This window comes from Caretta caretta, chromosome 1, assembly GCF_965140235.1.
Source record: "Caretta caretta isolate rCarCar2 chromosome 1, rCarCar1.hap1, whole genome shotgun sequence".
NCBI classification, from domain to species: domain Eukaryota; kingdom Metazoa; phylum Chordata; order Testudines; family Cheloniidae; genus Caretta; species Caretta caretta.
This window is the reverse complement of record NC_134206.1, coordinates 266,112,929-266,132,450: the sequence shown is the minus strand read 5'-3', so window position 1 is coordinate 266,132,450 and position 19,522 is coordinate 266,112,929. Positions and strand designations below refer to the sequence as shown.

General features: G+C 46.4%; 1 protein-coding gene and 1 long non-coding RNA gene across 5 annotated transcripts in view; one reads left to right on the top strand and one right to left on the bottom strand.

The window, feature by feature from the left end:
• The window catches only part of AGBL3 (AGBL carboxypeptidase 3), a 60,411-nt gene that overhangs the window by 10,466 nt on the left and 30,423 nt on the right, over positions 1 to 19,522 (bottom strand). For 2 of the 4 annotated variants that reach the window (XM_048835357.2, XM_075124259.1), the window contains exons 13-15: positions 5,615 to 5,713; positions 3,768 to 3,836; positions 850 to 903 (exon numbers count right to left, since the gene is read on the bottom strand). In XM_048835357.2, coding sequence (XP_048691314.2) covers positions 850 to 903; positions 3,768 to 3,836; positions 5,615 to 5,713 — 222 coding nt within the window. The remainder of the gene's footprint in view (positions 1 to 849; positions 904 to 3,767; positions 3,837 to 5,614; positions 5,714 to 19,522) is intronic. The other 2 variants (XM_048835358.2, XM_075124260.1) reach the window with 1 other exon arrangement.
• On the top strand, positions 9,318 to 10,659 carry LOC125629980 (uncharacterized). Its single transcript, XR_012666405.1, has 2 exons — positions 9,318 to 9,532; positions 10,122 to 10,659. It is a non-coding gene; the product is annotated as an uncharacterized LOC125629980 (long non-coding RNA).

Sequence of the window (19,522 nt, the reverse complement as noted above, 5' to 3'; positions counted from 1 at the left end):
ACATGGATTTATTATCTTTTATTTATGTTCTGCTCAATTATATCTGTAGCACTGCACAACAGTGAGAAGCACCACAGCAAGATTCTTTAAGATGAAACTCACTATCACGATCGAGAGTCTTTTAAAAAGATTTTGAGCCAAACACTCAGGTGTTGTAAAATGCCATTGCTCTACTGAAGTCAATGGAGTTATGCTGGTTTACACGAGTGGAGAATCTGGCCCTTTGTGCACATCACTTCATTTGTAGAACGAGTGTAGCATTTAATAAGTGGCAGTGCTTACTAAAGCAGGCTACGTATCACAATACTTTTTGAATACAATACTTAGTGTTCCTGGACCATCTGAGGGACCCTGACAAGGCTTCCTTTAGGTGTGGCCTGAGTGGCAGTGAGGTTTGCTTTTTTTTTTTTTTGTACTTCCTTGATTCCTCAGGATTTAGTGGACTGCCTGACAAGTGCTGTCTGCTGTGTCAACCAGAATCTTTCCTCCTGGCCTCTTCAAGCTGGGTTGTGCTACACTTGTAACACTGTTTTGGCTCACCCATCCACTATGCCTGAAATTTATGAACACTTTACATGCTCTCTGTCACTAAATCCTTGTTTGGATTTACACCCTGGAGTAGCACTAATTTAGACTTGTGGCCTTAATTAATGTCCTTTTTGGACAGCTGGGCCCACTGTTTTAAAATCCCATGTATGAGGGATACTCAGGGTAAAAAGATAAAGAAACAAACAAAAGCTAACCACCATATTAGGGATGGATGCAGATTGATCCTTCTGGACAGCATGATTTATAACAGGAACTATAACCTCCTAGATCACAAGATTCTTTCCACTCAAATATAAGTACCTGGACTTTGGTGACATCATTACTTCTGGAACTAAAGGGGAGACAGACTGAAACCTTTGAAAAGAGAAACATATGAATCATATGACAGAATGACACCATCAGCACCACAAACAAGGAAACCAATAACATATTTCATGCTACTATTGTTCGGCGAGCTCTCTGTAGACTAAAGCAATTTCAAACATCTTTTACACTTTTACTTATCGTACACAATGGGAGTCAATAAAGGGAAATTAGCAAACAGGTTTTTATTTACCTGCACTAGAAAAAAGCATCGTGTTTGAAAACGGTTTCTAAACATAATCTAAAACACAGTTTCTCTAAACCAATTCTGAACACAGTTTGGACGAGATTCTTTTTTTTTTCCGAGATGCTTTTTTTTTTTTTTTTTTTTTTAAATAGGAACCTAAAATTAGGCATCTAAATAACTGGCCTGAATTTTAAAAGGGCTGAACACTCAAAGGGGCCCATTGACCTGTATGGAAGCTGCTGGCACTCAACACTTTTGAAAAACTGGCCACAAGTAGGTGTTTACACAGAGATTTAAGAGCACAACTTAAAGCTCTTATTTTTTGAAAATCTTGGCTTTAGGGCCAGATTTTCAGTGATCAGGACCCACAATAAGAGTGTATTAAGTTTTAGATATACAGTCTATTATTAATTACCTGTACTATTTTTTGTATTCTGAAAGAGCCTACAGTACACTAAGTTCTGCCAACCCCCACAGAAAGATACAATACTTCCCCTGAAGCTTTAGGGCTTGCAGTCTAATTCTCCAGTCCTGCAAACACTAATGCACATGTGTAACTTTACCTATGGGACTTGTGAGATAAGATACGTTGAAACAGAATCATCAGTTATACATTTCTAATTATTAAATAAATAATAATAATAATACCCACCCGTCCTGAGGCCACTACATTTACAACAAAGTCCTGAGTCCTTCCATGGATCCCCTTTAAACTTGGCTAGGTTAACAGCACACTCATCTGATTGCTACATAGCTGTTCCTGGCCAACAGCATTTAGGTTATGCAACAATTTATGGGAACTGTCTTTTGGCCTGCCTACCAACAGTGTGTCTGATTGTGGTGTGTTTGCGTGTTCTAGACATGAGTGATGGTATCGTTTCTTTCCTGTTAGGAGGCAGTGTATTTGAAAGAGCAGGATTCTTGTAAATTTCAATTTACTGCCTGCACATGAGAAGATTTATTTTATGATCACTCAGCAGTGGTCTTGCCATTGATATGCCAAAAGTCCAATTCTATTCCATTTGACCTACTGGTAAAATTCCCATGGACTTTAAGGGGAACATGACTGGGCACATGTATTTGTATAAAGTGTACTAAAGTATTAATTAAAACATGCTACTTGTTATAAGAGAGTCAGATTTTATATCCAACAACTTTGACAGTGTGCTTTTGACATAATTAAACACAAGAGATGCTAGCTTGGTCAGTTAATACATGCTAAGTATCATGTTACTTCCTTTGAAAGGTAGGAAGGTATGTGAATCGGCATCACATATGAATAGTGCAAATATTTTGATATTCAGAACTCTGGGCTGAAATGGTTTCCAAAGGTTATTTAGAATCATCCATGCCTTTTTCTCTAGAACCCCAATAACCCTCTTTTTTCCCTCCTCTTTACAGGCCCCAAAGTGTTTAATAGGACAAGTGCAGAGTCCTGCACTTAGGACGGAAAAATCCAATGCACCGCTACAGACTAGGGACCGAATGGCTAGGCAGCAGTTCTGCAGAGAAGGACCTAGGGATGACAGTGGACGAGAAGCTGGATATGAGTCAACAGTGTGTCATTGTTGCCAAGAAGGCCAATGGCATTTTGGGGTGTATAAGTAGGGGCATTGCCAGCAGATCGAGGGACGTGATCATTCCCCTCTATTCGACATTGGTGAGGCTTCATCTGGAGTATTGTGTCCAGTTTTGGGCCCCACACTACAAGAAGGATGTGGAGAAATTGGAGAGAGTCCAGCGAAGGGCATCTAAAATGATTAGGGGACTGGAACACATGAGTTATGAGGAGAGGCTGAGGGAACTGGGATTGTTTAGTCTATGGAAGAGAAGAATGAGGGGGGATTTAATAGCTGCTTTTAACTACCTGAAAGGTGGATCCAAACAGGATGGATCTAGACTATTCTCAGTGATAGCAGATGACAGGACAAGGAGTAATGGTCTCAAGTTGCAGTGGGGGAGGTTCAGGTTGGATATTAGGAAAAACCTTTTCATTAGGAGGGTGGTGAAACACTGGAATGCGTTACCTAGGGAGGTGGTGGAATCCCCTTCCTTAGAAATTTTTAAGGTCAGGCTTGACAAAGCCCTGGCTGGGATGATTTAGTTGGGATTGGTCCTGCTCTGGGCAGGGGGTTGGACTAGATGGCATCCAGCGGTCCCTTCCAACTCTGTTATTTTATGATTCTATGATTGATGGAGAAATGCCAGAAGAATGTAACATTTTAAAGGACTGACAGAAATCCCCATAAAGGGAAGGAAATCATGGAGAGAAAGTTTTTACAGAAGTGGAGGGAGAGTAGTAGGTGGCTTCTGAGGTCAGAGGGGATCTGGTCAAATCCTCTGCCCCAATGCATGTCCCTACAGAAAGGGCAAGACTATCAAATAACATGCTAGTGGAGACTGAATTTTAGCATCTTTGGCCTCTCTCAGATTCTTGGATGTGGGTACCTTCCTTTAGCTGGAAACCTGTGACCTAAAATAGATACATTTTACAGTAAAGAGAAGTGATCTTTTTCCGATTAAGTATTGTTGTTTTATCACAACAGTGTGTCCAAACTCACTCCTTCTGAATTAAGCTGCCCATATGTTAGTTTCTGGTCAGATAAAGAACAACTTCCTAAGCTGAAAGAAGGCACCTCCATAGTTTAGAGTATTGAAAAGCCCTCACATTTTTGCTTCCATTTCCTCTGTTCTTAGTGATGCTGTGAAAATTCTCTTCCGATGGTTTGGCTTTTCTCTAAATGGAAAACAATAAATAACCATCTTAACACATAAGGAAAAATATTCCAGCTCATGAAAAGGGTGGTACAGAATACTAGGGTTCCAATGCTAACAGCATGAGGTGTGGGCAAACCGCTGAAGATCAGTGCTTTCCTCTTACCGTTCTAGTCACAAACCAGTTATGAATCCTGGACACAAACATACCTCGAACTGGTAGCAGGCCCCACTCTTCCTCATCTCTGCATACCTGTCTTGTAACTCCTGGGATCGAGGGTGCAAGGTAGTCTTGGTGGCACGGTTGCCACTCTTTTGTAATTTCATAAAATTAATATACGGGTTCCTGTAGAGGAAGCTATGTATACGTAGCACAGAGCACAACCCAGCTTATGAGGCATCTTTTTATCAATCTACTTAAATCCCCAAACTTTTTATCTCGCACCCCCCTTACCCCTGTCCGCGTCCCCACCCCTCTGGAGCCAGGGTCGGGAGCAGGGCCACAGCTCTGGGAGGAGAGGACACAGGCAGGAGTAAGGAGGCCAAGACTGCGGTCATAGCTGGGGACGGGGACAGAGCCAAGGCCAGGGGCTGAGGTCAGCAGCCAGGGCCCAGGGCCAGCAGCCATGGCTGGCAGCTGGAGCCCCGGGTGTGGGGCTGGCAGCTGGGGCGTGGGCCAGGAGTGGAGCTGGGTGGCACTCCCTCCCCGCCCCCTGTGGGGCTGGCCTAGGCCCCAGCCGTACCCACCTGAATGTTCCTCTGTGCCCCTCTACGGGAGAGTGCCCCACAGATTGGGGACCTCTCTGATCTAAACCATTAATAAAACCCTCAACACTAGAGTATACATACAACTCAAAAAGGCATATCATGGAGAAAGCAGTTAACTTATTACTATTTTTTCTTTAAAATTTGTGAGCTATTTTAGTTTTCTAGACTTGGTCAGGCAAAGTGTGGGTGAGGGCTGCATGCAAACTTCCCCCCAGGGGAGTTGGACAATGTACTTAAATAGTGACCCAGGATATCTGTGGCAATTCAAGTCCTAACCCTTTTCTGACAGCTCTAACAAATTATACAAAATTCTGTGGCCATTTCTTGAAGGCCACAAGAGGGGATGTTGATAAGATCACTGATCTTGTCACTTAAATTAGTATTGCACAACATACTGCATCAGACAGCAAGTGCTCAAATTGTAGTAATTTTTTTCCCAGAAATGATGATTTACTATGCTTTTGAACAGATTTGGCAAAAGTTATTAATCTTCCCCAAGTAGCAGCTTACATAACAGTTTACTGTTTCTTGCTCCTATCCTACATACAGTAGAAACGATAATCCACACAATGTACAATGTGCACAAGAAATTTTTAGTCTCTTTCCACATCTCAGCAAAAATTGACTAGCAAATGGCATGGTGAAAGTTCATATGAATAAGATTTAATTGTTTTTACACTATATACTACAGTACATATGTTAGAAGAATGTGAGGTGAGGTTGGAAGTAATTAGAACTGAAATTCACCAAATAAAGGCCTGATTCTGTGAAGTGCTGAGCATCCTCAACACCCTTTGACTTTAGTCTTTCACAGGTGATACTCTGTATCCTGCAGGATCTGTATTGCAACATCTTTACTTTTTTATTGTTTGATTGCTTACTGGCTAATTTGCAAAGTGTAGTAATTCACAATGCAGTCACTAATGCAAAACTGTAAGGTTCTAGTGATCCTCCTAATTCTGTTGGATGGAGAAATGCTATTACAATTCACTGTCTAGCACGTATATAACCCCTGAAATAATCATGCCCTACCACTTGCTCTTGAGTACAGTTTGTATGGTTCTTTTCCAGTGTTACTAGATAGGAATTCCTCTCTTTCTTTGTTTTCATGCACTTCTTCTTGGATTTTACCTAGCAAACAAACCAGAATTTATATGGATGAGAAACAGTAGCACCTTACATTTCTATGAAGTTCCACTGTCTTGGGTAACTGGAGTCTGGATAAAAACAGAGTCATGTCCCCCCAACTTCTATTATTTTCATTGAAAATTCCCTCTATTGCCAGAAATCAGTTATCCAAAATGATTTAGTGCCCCCCATGACATTTGGAAAACCAAGGCCATAGTGTAGTGCTTTGCATCCTGAGGCCTCAGGTAAACCACAAATGTGTGTGTTCTAGAACGAACTTTTGTGGAGCATCTATATCAGGGGTGGGCAAACTTTTTGGCCTGCAGGCCACATCTGTTTGGGGAAATTGCATGCAAGGCCATGAATGTAGGTCTGGGGCAGGGGGTTGGGCTGTGGGAGGGAGTGTGGTGTGTACAATGGGGCTCAGGGCAGGGGGTTGCGGTGCATGAGGGGGTGCAGCATGTGGGAGGGGGTTCATGGCAGGGGGTTGGGGGTTTATGGCAGGAGGTTGGGGTACAGGTGGGGTGCGAGGTGCGGCAGGGAGTTGGGGTGCAGGAGTGGTGTGGCAGGGGGGCTCAAGCAGGGAGTTAGAGGGCTCAGGGCAGGAGGGTTGCAGGAGGGGTTCGGGGTGCGGGCTCCTGCCCGGCGCCGCTTACCTGAAGCGGCTCCAGGGTGGCAGCGGTGGGCAGCGGGGCTAAGGAGGGCTCCCTGCCTGCCCTGGACCCGTGCCACTCCCGGAAGTGGCCGGCACCACGTCCCTGTGGCCCCTGGGGGAGGGGGAGCAGAGGGCTCTGCACTCTGCCCTGGCCTGCGGGTACCTCCCCCAAAGCTCCCAAGTTCCTCGTTCCCAGCCAATGGGAGCTGCGGGGGGCGGTGCCTGCAGGCAAGGGCAGTGCGCAGAACCTTCTTTCCCCCGCACCTCCAGGGGCCGCAGGGACATGGTGCTGGCTGTTTCCGGGAGCGGTGGGGGACCAGGGCAGGCAGGGACCCTGCTTTAGCCCCACGGCACCACAGCGGTGGCAATCCTGCGGGCTGTATCCAAAGCCCTGACAGCCCGGATCTGGCCCGCAGGCCATAGTTTGCCCACCCCTGGTCTATATTGACACTTGTAAAGGTGTTATCTAACTGCCAAATCACTTGAATCAGTTAACTCAGGTTACAACAGGACCACAAAAATAGTGAGTGGCTTTTATAGTCAGCACAGGAGTAGTGCTGATGGAATCAAAGTCAGCCCTCCTTGACTAGAACCATGGTCTTTTCTGGGTCGACTCAAGGAGAGGAATATATAAAGATACATCTTTGTACTTTGCTATCATGGGATCATATGACCGAGTTTGAGCTTTACTGTTTTGTTTTTTTTAATTCAGGGGAGGGATTTTTGGTAAAAAAGCTCAGGTTTGGGGGAAGATTTTTCACACTGCTTTCAGCTGGCTACTCCGCACAGCCCACCAGTCTTGTGTCACTCGTTAGGATAAACATGCACAATGCTCACCTGATGGTTGGAGGTGGAGCAGAGGGAATGAAGAGTTTGAAAGTGTCAGGAAAAATCCAGTTTATTTTTGTATAAATCAGTATTTGCTGGTAAGTCTAGAACAGTGGTTCTTAACCTGGGGTGCATGCATCCCCTGGGGTGCGAGATGTCCTTTCTGGGGGCATGAGACTTGCCAGATTTTTTTAGAAGGTAAATCATCGAAAACACAAATTAAGCACAGGCACGTAAGTACAACTACTTTGTTTCATCAAACCTATGTATTTATTAACATTATACATTTTTTAATGATTACTGTAATATACAAACAAAAATATATCTAATTTTAAAGAACTGACCTACTTCAACGATTTTTGATAAGGGATGCGAGTACATATTTTGATTTTTGATAAGGGGTGCGAAAACATATTTTGAGAACTAAACGGGTGTAGGCTGCAGTAAAGGTTAAGAACCTCTGGTCTCGAATCTGTTTTAAATTTTTATTCAGCTGGTTTTAACAGGTAAATATTAACTCTTCACACCCACAACTGGAAAATTTTGACCTAAATATTTGGACATCTGGATTTATAATTCGTAAGTGGATAACTCTTAGACTAAGGTTAAAGATGGTAATTTTTTGAGGAGGCCTGCAGGGTACAAAAGACAGAAATGCCAAATAAATTCCCACATAAAAGAAGAGGTGGATTAATCTCTGATAAGAAATAAATCTGATTAAATCAGAGTTAAAATAGTCATGGTATTACACAGCAATAGTGGTGTAATTTATAGTACACAGCATACATTGCTTGGTTTCTTTAGAAATGGAGCAAAGAGGGGTGGAGAAGCTTTAGTTTTAACCAAACATCATCAAAACAACCCAAAAGTTAGAATAATCCAAATGAAATCATAGAATCAATCAGCCCAGTCATCCAGAAAGCCTGTGTGTATTTGTTTTTAAAGGATTTTAGGGGCAGGCCACTTTTGGTATATAGATTTCTGTTTTATAGCTTTCCTTTTATTGTTTGTATTATGTTAAAACAGAAAGCTACAATAAATGGAAACTATTAGTGTTAGCTGAAAATTACTAATAAAAAAATAACTCCCACACAAAAGACTTAAAGGTAAAAAACAATTTTGCCCAGTAGGAGGGGATTGAACATCTGAAGTACTGAACACTAATCCTTCATGCCAAGGGCATAAACCCTGATTCAAAAGAATGGTTAGGTATGCACTTAAATCCATCTCTACTCAGCAAATCAATTCAGTTAAATATGCACTTAAGTCCCATTGCCTTCAATGCAAAGTGCTTTGCTGAACTGGCACTATAATAGCAAATGCTGCCCCCCAGAATAGCTACTATTGAGGGTAGGAACAGCACTGTGTTAACATCACTTAGTGCTAGAGTCATGACTGGTGCATGTGTTCTGGAAGGGAGTGCATCATCTGAACACTGTGCCCTGGTCTACATTAGGACTTTAGGTCGAATTTAGCAGCATTAAATCGATGTAAACCTGCACCCGTCGACACAATGAAGCCCTTTATTTCGACTTAAAGGGCTCTTAAAATCGATTTCCTTACTCCACCCCTGACAAGTGGATTAGTGCTTAAATCGGCCTTGCCGGCTCAAATTTGGGGTACTGTGGACACAATTCGACAGTATTGGCCGCCGGGAGCTATCCCAGAGTGCTCCATTTTGACCGCTCTGGACAGCACTCTCAACTCACATGCACTGGCCAGGTAGACAGGAAAAGAACCGCGAACTTTTGAATCTCATTTCCTGTTTGGCCAGCGTGGCAAGCTGCAGGTGACCATGATGGAGTCCCAGAATCACAAAAGAGCTCCAGCATGGACCGAATGGGAGGTACGGGATCTGATCGCTGTATCCGTGCTATCAGAACTCCGTTCCAGTTTTCGAAATGCCAAAACCTTTGTCAAAATCTCCCAGGGCATGAAGAACAGAGGCCATAACAGGGACCCAAAGCAGTGCCGTGTGAAACTGAAGGAGCTGAGGCAAGCCTACCAGAAAACCAGAGAGGCGAACGGCCGCTCCGGGTCAGAGCCCCAAACATGCCGCTTCTATGATGAGATGCATGCCATTTTAGGGAGTTCAGCCACCACTACCCCAGCCGTGTTGTTTGACTCCTTCAATGGAGATGGGGGCAATACGGAAGCAGGTTTTGGGGACAAAGAAGATGATGATGATGATGAGGTTGTAGATAGCTCACAGCAAGCAAGCGGAGAAACCGGTTTTCCCGACAGCCAGGAACTGTTTCTCACCCTGGACCTGGAGCCAGTACCCCCCGAACCCACCCAAGGCTGCCTCCTGGACCCAGCAGGCGGAGAAGGGACCTCCGGTGAGTGTACCTTTTAAAATACTATACATGGTTTAAAAGCAAGCATGTGAAAGGATTAATTTGCCCTGGCATTCGCGGCTCTCCTGGATATACTCCCAAAGCCTTTGCAAAAGGTTTCTGGGGAGGGCAGCCTTATTGCGTCCTTCATGGTAGGACACTTTACCACTCCAGGCCAGTAACACGTACTCGGGAATCATTGTACAACAAAGCATTGCAGTGTATGTTTGCTGACGTTCAAACAACATCCGTTCTTTATCTCTCTGTGTTATCCTCAGGAGAGTGAGATATAATTCATGGTCATCTGGTTGAAATAGAGTGCTTTTCTTCAGGGGACACTCAGAGGAGCCCATTCCTGCTGGGCTGTTTGCCTGTGGCTAAACAGAAATGTTCCCTGCTGTTAGCCACAGGGAGGGGGGAGGGTTGAGGGGGTAGCCACGCGGTGGGGGGAGGCAAAATGCGACCTTGTAACGAAAGCACATGTGCTATGTATGTAATGTTAACAGCAAGGTTTACCCTGAAAGAGTGTAGCCACTGTTTTATAAAATGTGCCTTTTTAAATACTGCTGTCCCTTTTTTTTTCCTCCACCAGCTGCATGTGTTTCAATGATCACAGGATCTTCTCCTTCCCAGAGGCTAGTGAAGATTAGAAAGAAAAAAAAACGCACTCGCGATGAAATGTTCTCCGAGCTCATGCTGTCCTCCCACACTGACAGAGCACAGACGAATGCGTGGAGGCAAATAATGTCAGAGTGCAGGAAAGCACAAAATGACCGGGAGGAGAGGTGGCGGGCTGAAGAGAGTAAGTGGCGGGCTGAAGACAGGGCTGAAGCTCAAATGTGGCGGCAGCATGATGAGAGGAGGCAGGATTCAATGCTGAGGCTGCTGGAGGACCAAACCAGTATGCTCCAGTGTATGGTTGAGCTGCAGCAAAGGCAGCTGGAGCACAGATTGCCACTACAGCCCCTGTGTAACCAACCGCCCTCCTCCCCAAGTTCCATAGCCTCCACACCCAGACGCCCAAGAACGCGGTGGGGGGGCCACCGGCCAACCAGCCACTCCGCCACAGAGGATTGCCCAAAAAAAAGAAGGCTGGCATTCAATAAATTTTAAAGTTGTAAACTTTTAAAGTTCCTTCCCTCCTCCACCACCCCTCCTGGGCTACCTTGGTAGTCATCCCCCTATTTGTGTGATGAATGAATAAAGAATGCATGAATGTGAAGCAACAATGACTTTATTGCCTCTGCAAGCGGTGATCGAAGGGAGGAGGGGAGGGTGGTTAGTTTACAGGGAAGTAGAGTGAACCAAGGGGCGGGGGGTTTCATCAAGGAGAAACAAAGAGAACTTTCACACCGTAGCCTGGCCAGTCATGAAACTGGTTTTCAAAGCTTCTCTGATGCGTACCGCGCCCTCCTGTGCTCTTCTAACCACCCTGGTGTCTGGCTGCGCGTAACCAGCAGCCAGGCAATTTGTGTCAACCTCCCACCCCGCCATAAACGTCTCCCCCTTACTCTCACAGATATTGTGGAGCACACAGCAAGCAGTAATACAAATGGGAATATTGGTTTCGCTGAGGTCTAGGCAAGTCAGTAAACTGCGCCAGCGCGCCTTTAAACGTCCAAATGCACATTCTACCACCATTCTGCACTTGCTCAGCCTGTAGTTGAACAGCTTCTGACTACTGTCCAAGCTGCCTGTGTATGGCTTCATAAGCCATGGCATTAAGGGGTAGGCTGGGTCCCCAAGGATACATATAGGCATTTCAACATCCCCAACAGTTATTTTCTGATCTGGGAATAAAGTCCCTTCCTGCAGCTTTTGAAACAGACCAGAGTTCCTGAAGATGCGAGCGTCATGTACCTTTCCCGGCCATCCCACGTTGATGTTGGTGAAATGTCCCTTGTGATCCACCAGAGCTTGCAGCACTATTGAAAAGTACCCCTTGCGGTTTATGTACTCGGCGGCTTGGTGCTCCGGTGCCAAGATATGGATATGGGTTCCGTCTATGGCCCCACCACAGTTAGGGAATCCCATTGCAGCAAAGCCATCCACTATGACCTGCACATTTCCCAGGGTCACTACCCTTGATATCAGCAGATCTTTGATTGCGTGGGCTACTTGCATCACAGCAGCCCCAACAGTAGATTTGCCCACTCCAAATTGATTCCCAACTGACCGGTAGCTGTCTGGCGTTGCAAGCTTCCACAGGGCTATCGCCACTCGCTTCTCAACTGTGAGGGCTGCTCTCATCTTGGTATTCATGCGCTTCAGGGCAGGGGAAAGCAAGTCACAAAGTTCCATGAAAGTGCCCTTACGCATGCGAAAGTTTCGCAGCCACTGGGAATCGTCCCAGACCTGGAACACTATGCGGTCCCACCAGTCTGTGCTTGTTCCCGAGCCCAGAATCGGCGTTCCACAGCATGAACCTGCCCCATTAGCACCATGATGCATGCATTGGCAGGGCCCATGCTTTCAGAGAAATCTGTGTCCATGTCCTGATCACGTGACCGCGCTGACGTCGCCTCCTCGCCCGGTATCGCTTTGCCAGGTTCTGGTGCTGCATATACTGCTGGATAATGCGTGTGGTGTTTAATGTGCTCCTAATTGCCAAAGTGAGCTGAGCGGCCTCCATGCTTGCCTTGGTATGGTGTCCGCACAGAAAAAAGGCGCGGAACGATTGTCTGCCGTTGCTCTGACGGAGGGAGGGGTGACTGACGACACGGCTTACAGGGTTGGCTTCAGGGAGCTAAAATCAACAAAGGGGGTAGCTTTACATCAAGGAGTATTTCAGGCAGGACTTCACAGAGGGTTCCAATAAGAAATGGTGCACCTAAGTTATTGTTCTTTTTGGAACAAGGAGGTTAGCCTGGCCTCTGATTGATACATGGCTAGATTTACCTCGCTGCACCTTCTCTGTGAGTGACTGCAGTGTGACCTAGAGGAATGAGTCCCCTAGACAGGGGAGGGGGGGAAGCAAATGAGTACAAAACCAATCTGGTCTATTTCTTGTTTTGATCCACTCCATCTATCTTTTACATCTTTGGCTGGCAGCAGACGGTGCAGAAGGACTGCATGCCATCCACATCTCATGGCTGCTCGGCAGAAGATGGTACAGTACGACTGCTAGCCATCCTCATCTCTTGCCTGCCCGGCAGAAGATGGTACAATACGACTGCTAGCCATCGTCATCTCTTGCCTGCCCGGCAGAAGATGGTACAGTACAACTGTTAGCAATCCGTATTGCCTGCCTGCTCACCATAAGACGGTTGAATAGGACTGACTGCAGGACTAAAGAGAATGACTTGGTCAAGTCACTCCAAATTTAGTCCCTGCGCCCATGTCTGCCCAGGCGCTCCCAGCCGACGTGGCCAGGAGCACCTCGGACATGACGATGACAGCTACCAGTCGTATTGTACCGTCTGCTGCCAGAAGGCAATGGGTTGCTGCTACTGTGTAGCAATGCCGTACCACATCTGCCAGCACCCAGGAGACATACGGTGACGGTTACCTGAGCGGGCTCCATGCTTGCCTTGGTATGGCGTCTGCACAGGTAACTCAGGAAAAAAGGCGCAAAACGATTGTCTGCCCTTGCTTTCACGGAGGGAGGGAGAGAGGGAACGGGGGCCTGACGATATGTACCCAGAACCACCCGCGACAATGTTTTAGCCCCATCAGGCATTGGGATCTCAACCCAGAATTCCAATGGGCAGCGGAGACTGCGGGAACTGTGGGATAGCTATCCACAGTGCAACGCTCCGGAAGTCGACTCTAGCCTCGGTACTGTGGAAGCACTCCGCCGAGTTTATGCACTTAGAGCATTTTCTGTGGGGACACACACACTCGAATATATAAAACCGATTTCTAAAAAACCGACTTCTATAAATTCGACCTTATTCCGTAGTGTAGACATACCCTGTGAGACACGAGCTCTTAGCATTAGGGAATGATGACTGACTCATCAGCTCATATGTAGGCACCATGAATTCTCATGCTGAATGCTGGTGTCATAGAATCATAGAAATGTAGGACTGGAAGGACTTGATAGGTCATTTAGTCCAGTCCCCTGCACTGAGGCAGAACTAAGTACTATCAAGACCATCCCTGACAGGTGTTTGTCTAACCTGTTCTGAGACAATGACACAGATTCCACAGCCTCTTGAGGTAATTTGTTTCAGTGCTTAACTATCCTTACAGTTAGGAAGCTTTTCCTAATGTCTCACATAAATCTTCCTTTCTGCAATTTAAGCCCATTGTTTCTTGTGCTGTCCTCAGTGTTTAAGCTGAACAATTTATTACCTTCCTCTTTATAACAACCTTTTGTGTACTTGAAGACTATTATCACATCCACACTCAGTCTTCTCTTCTCCAGACTAAACAAACCCAATTTTTTCCAATCTTTCCTTGTGATCATGTTTTCTACATCTTTAATCATTTTTGTTGCTCTTCTCTGGATTTTATCCTGTCTGTCCACATATTTCCCAAAGTGTAGTGCCCAGAACTGGGCACAGTACTCCAGTTGAGGCCTTATCTGTGTTGAATAGAGTGAGTGGAAGAATTACTTCTCAGGTCTTTCTTACAATGTTCCCACTAATACATCCCAGAATGATGTTAGCTTTTTTTTGCAACAGTATTACTCTGTTGATTCACATTTAGTTTGTGATCCACTATAAAAAAATTGTTACTAACCTTCCATAACTGTTGTTCTTCAAGATGTGTTGCTCAGGTCCATTCCAATGTAGGTGTGTGCTCGCCCCGAGCACTGCCACCAGAAAGTTTTCCCTCAATGGTATCTGTCGAGTTGGCTCTGGTGTCCCCTTGAGTCGCGCTTTCATAGCACCAGTATATAGGGCCCTGCCACCCGTTCAGTTCCTTTTTGTGGGCTAACTACGACAGAAGGGAAGGCAGGAGACAGGGGGTTGTAATGGACGTGAGGAACACATCTCAAAGAACAACAGTTATGGAAAATTAGTAACCGTTTTTTCTTCTTCGAGTGCTTGCTCATGTTCATTCCAATGTAGGTGACTCCCAAACAGCTGTGCAGGTGGAAGGTTCAGAGTTCATTGGCACGCTGACTGTAAAACTGCTTGGCTGAAATTCACGTTGTCTCTAGCTTGCTGGGTGATGGTGTACTGTGATGCGAAAATATGGACTGATGACCACGTTGCTGCTCTACAGATGTCCTGAATTGGAACTTCTGCCACAAACACTGCCACCAATGCTTGAGCTCTTATAGAATGGACTGTCAATGGAGGATCTAGGACCTTCACTCGGTTGTAGCATGTGTGGATACAGCAAGTGATCCATGATGAGATTCTCTGGGCCGAGACTGGACGGCCTTTCATTCTGTCCGCAATGGCTATGAACAGACGGGTGGACTTCCGAAAGGGTTCAGTCCTTTCTATATAAAAGGCTAGCACTTGCCTAACATCCAATGAGTGGAGTCTCTGTTCCTCCCTGTTAGTGTGTGGCTTAGGATAGAAGACTGGCAGAAAGCTACCCTAGTTACTATAGTCAGGGTTCCCTCCCCACTCTGAACTCTAGGTTACAGACGTGAGGACCAGCATGAAAGACCCCCTATGCTTATTTCTACCAGCTTAGGTTAAAACTTCCCCAAGGCACAAATTCTTTGTCCTTGGAGGGTACGCTGCCACCACCAAGTGATTTAACAAAGAATCAGGGAAAGGACCACTTGGAGTTCCTATTCCCCCAAAATATCCTCCTGCCCCCCCTCCCCCGCCAAGTTCTTAAACTCCCATTTCCTGGGGAGGCTTGAGAATAATATCCTAACCAATCGGTTACAAAAGGATCACAGACCCAAACCCCTGGGTCTTAGGACAATAGAGAAATCAGTCAGGTTCTTAAAAGAAAAATTTTATTTTAAAAAAAGGTAAAAATCACCTCTGTAAAATCAGGATGGACAATAACTTTACCGGGTAACAAAAGATTCAAAAACACAGCAGAACTTCCTCCAGGCTTAGTTTCAAAGTTACAAAAAACAGGAATAAACCTCCCTCCAGCAAAGGAAAAATTCACAGGCAAAACAAAAGATAATCTAACACGCCCTGCCTGGCTTTTACTTACAATTTTTGTAATAAGAGAGACTTTTAGGATGGTTTATAGGAGGAGTTTTCTGACCTGATGCTTCTCCGCTTCCCAAGAGAACACCCCAAACAAAACCTTCCCCCCTCAAGATTTGAAAGTATTATCTTTCCCCATTGGTCCTTTTGGTCAGGTGCCAAGCAGGTTATTTGAGCTTCTAAACCCCTTACAGGTAAGGAGGAATTCTAGGCTACCCATAGCTGTATGGTTATGACAGTGACTTAGGATAGAAGACTGGCAGAGAGCTATCCTAGTTACTATAGAATTATGAGACCACCTTTGGCAGGAAGGATAGGTGTGGCTGCAGCTGTACCTTGTCCTTGAAGAAGATCGTGTACGGTGGCTCAGAGGTAAGAGCTCGGATTTCTGAGACTCTTCTGGCAGAAGTAATGATGATTAGGAAGGCCACCTTCCAAGAGAGGTAGAGCAGACAGCATGTTGTCAGTGGTTTGAACGGGGGTCCTGTTAGCCTTGCCAGCACAAAATTGAGGTCCCAGGGTGCTGCTGGCTGGTATACCTGGGGGTACAGCCATTCCAGCCCCTTAAGGAATTGGCCACAGACTGAGTTTGAGAAGACTGGCCAGCCGTTCACCCATGGGTGAAAGGCTCAGATTGCAGCTAGATCGACCCTTATGGATGACACAGTTAGGCCTTGCTGCTTTAAATGGAGTATGTACTCTAAAATGAAGGGCAGTGATGACTTGGTAGGTGAAACACCCTTTTGTGCTGACCAAATAGAGAATTTCTTCCATTTTGTCAGGTAAGTGGCTCTAGTAGATGGCTTTCTGCTCCCTAAAAGCACCTCATGAATTGGCATGGATCAAGCCAGTTCTGTTGGGTTCAGCCATGGAGCTTCCATGCCATGCCTTGATGTAGAAGGCTGTGATTCTGAGAGATCAAGTCCGGAAACAGGGGCAGGCTGATTAGTGTGTCCACCGAGAGATCTAGGAGGGTGATGAATCACTGCTGACACAGCCAGGCTGGGGCTATCAAGGTAAGATGTGTCCTGTCCCTGTGACCTTCAGCAGCACCCTGTGTATGAGAGGGATGAGAGGGAATGCAGAGAAGGGTCGGTCTATCCTAGGGAGGAGAAAGGAGTCTGTGAGTCACCCTGACCTGTGGCCTAGGAAGGAGCAGAACTGAAGACACTTTCTGTTGTACTTAATCATGAACAGGTCTACCTGGGGAGTTCCCCACCTCTGGAAAACAGTGTTCATGTCTGGGCAGTAAATGGACCACTTGTGATGGCTGGAAAAGGTTTTCTTGAGGTGATCTGCTAACTCATTCTGTGACCCTAGGAGATAGGAGGCTTCAAGGTGGATCGAATGGGCTATACAGAATTCCCACAGGTGAAGTGTCTCCTGGCACAGGGGAAAGAAGCGCGCTCTACCCTGCTTGTTTATGTAAAACATTGCTATTGTGTTGTCTGTGAGGACTGACATGCAATTGCCCTCCAGGTGGGGTTGGAACACCTGGCATGCTAGGCGTACCACCTTCAGTTTCCTCACATTGATGTGTAAAGAGAGCTCCTCTGGGGCCCAGAGGCCTTGAGTTCTGAGGGTCCCCTGATACATCTGTCATGAAAGACATTGATGGTTGGCATCTCAAGAATGGGACTCCTGAGCATATTGTTCCTGTGTCCAGCCACCAAAGCAGGGTGGAAATCACTGATGGGGGAAGTGAGATCACCTTGTCCAGACGGTGTCGACCTGGTATGTATACTGATGCTGGCCAAGATTGGAGAGGCATGATGCCATATGCCCCAAAAGCTTTGAGCAGTTTCTTGCTGTGGTGATGGGGTGACTCCTCAGGCTCTCTATGAGTGCCCCTAGAGCTCTGAACTGGTTTTCTGGGAGAAAGGCTCTGGCCTAGGTCAAGTCAAGGACAGCCATGATTAATTCTATCCTTTGAATCAGGGAAAGGATGGATTTCTGCATGTTTATCAACAGCCCCAGGTCCTGGAAAGTTTACTGTATTAACTTTACATTTGCCTCCACCTGGGCCTTGGATCGACCTCTGATCAGCCAGTCGTCAAGGTAGGAGTAGACCTGAACTCCTTGTCTCTTGAGAAAGGTTGTGACTGCCATGCACTTCGTGAACACAAGAGGAGCTGCTGGCAGGCCAAATGGGAGTACTGTAAATTGGTAGTCCCTGTGGTTTTCAATGAACTGTAGGAACCTTCTATGTCCCCAAAAGATAGCAATACGGAAATACTCGTCCTTCAAGTGGAGAGCAACAAACCAGTCCCCTGGATCCAGAGAAGGGATAATGCTGGCCAAGGAGGCTATGCGAAACTTTAGTTTCTTCATGAATCTGTTGAGGTTTTGGAGATCCAAGATCAGTGTGAGGTTGCCGTTGGCTTTTGGGATTAGGAAGTAATGGGAGCAGAACCCCTGGCCTCTTAATTCTGGCAGAACCTCTTTCACTGCTCCTGCCCTTAAAAGCGACTGCACCTTCTGGGCTAGAAGTTTCTCATGAGAAGGGTCCCTGAAAAGAGATGGGGAGGGAGGGTGGGAAAAAGGGGAACAAGTGAATTGAGCTATCATGCATAGTACCCAGCGATCTGAGGTAATGAGGGCCCACACCCGATAGAGGTGGGATAACCAGACCACAAACTCCAGAGAAACTGAATCCATACCACATCCTGGTAAGTCATCCCCGAGCATCCAATCAAAAGGCCTGCTTAGACCTTGCCGAGTGTCTTGGGCGTGGGGGGGGGGCAGGCACTGGGGCAGACAAGGTTTGGGACAGAGGCCTCCTCTAGTATTCTCTGTTCCTTCTCCTGCTGTACCCTGTCTCTGCTGTGGTGAACAGAAGCAAGCCATTGGTTGGGCCTTGGGGCTTGTAATACTTCCTGGCGGGGGCTGGTGTATGCAGCCCCAGGGATTTAAGGTTGGCTCCAGAGTCCTTTAAGCTATGCAGCTTCGAGTCTGTCTGCTCCAAGAAAAGCGATTTGCCTTCAAATGGAAGGTTCTGAATTGTCTGCTGAACTTCATAGGACAACCTCAAAGACTGAAACCACGAGCTTCACCTCATGGTCACTGCTGAAGCCACGGAACGGGCTGCAGAGTCTGCTGGAGGGATGCCTTAGCCATTGATTTCTCCTTCTCAACTAGGGCCAAGAACTCACCCTTGGACTCCGGTGGCAAAAGCTCCCTGAATTTCGCTATTGCACTCCAGGATTTGAAATCATACCAGCCCAGGAATGCTTGATGTTTAGCGATCCTGAGCTGGAGATTCCCTGTTGAGTAGACCTTTCTGCCAAAAAGGTTGAGTTTTTTTTACATCTTTAGTCTTGGGAGTCAGCCGTTGTTGACCCTGCCTCTTCCTTTCGTTTGCTGCTGAAACAACCAGCGAGCCCACTGGGGGACATGTATACAAAAATTCATACCTTTTGGGAGGGACAAAGTCTTCTCCATCCTCGTTGCAGTAGGTTGGAGGGATGCAGGGGTCTGTCATAGAGCTTTATAGGCTCCAGAATGGCATCATCATTCAATGGCATGGCCACCGTCGATGGCCCTGAGGCTGCTAAAATATCCACTAGAGCAGTGTTTCCCAAACTTGGGACACCGCTTGTTCAGGGAAATCCCCTGGCAGGCCGGGCTGGTTTGTTTACCTCCCGTGTCCGCAGGTTTGGCTGATCACGGCTCCCAATGGCCGTGGTTCGCAGTGAGCTGCGATCAGCCGAACCTGCGGACGCAGCAGGTAAACAAACCGGCCCGGTGCGCCAGGGGCTTTCCCTGAACAAGCAGCGTCCCAAGTTTGGGAAACACTGCACTAGGGCATGGGAGGATTCGGAAATCTCCTCCATCTGGATACCCAGGTTCTGGGCTACCCTCCTCAGGCGCTCCTGGTGCACCCTGTAATTGTCCTGGGAGGGCACGACAGTTGTTC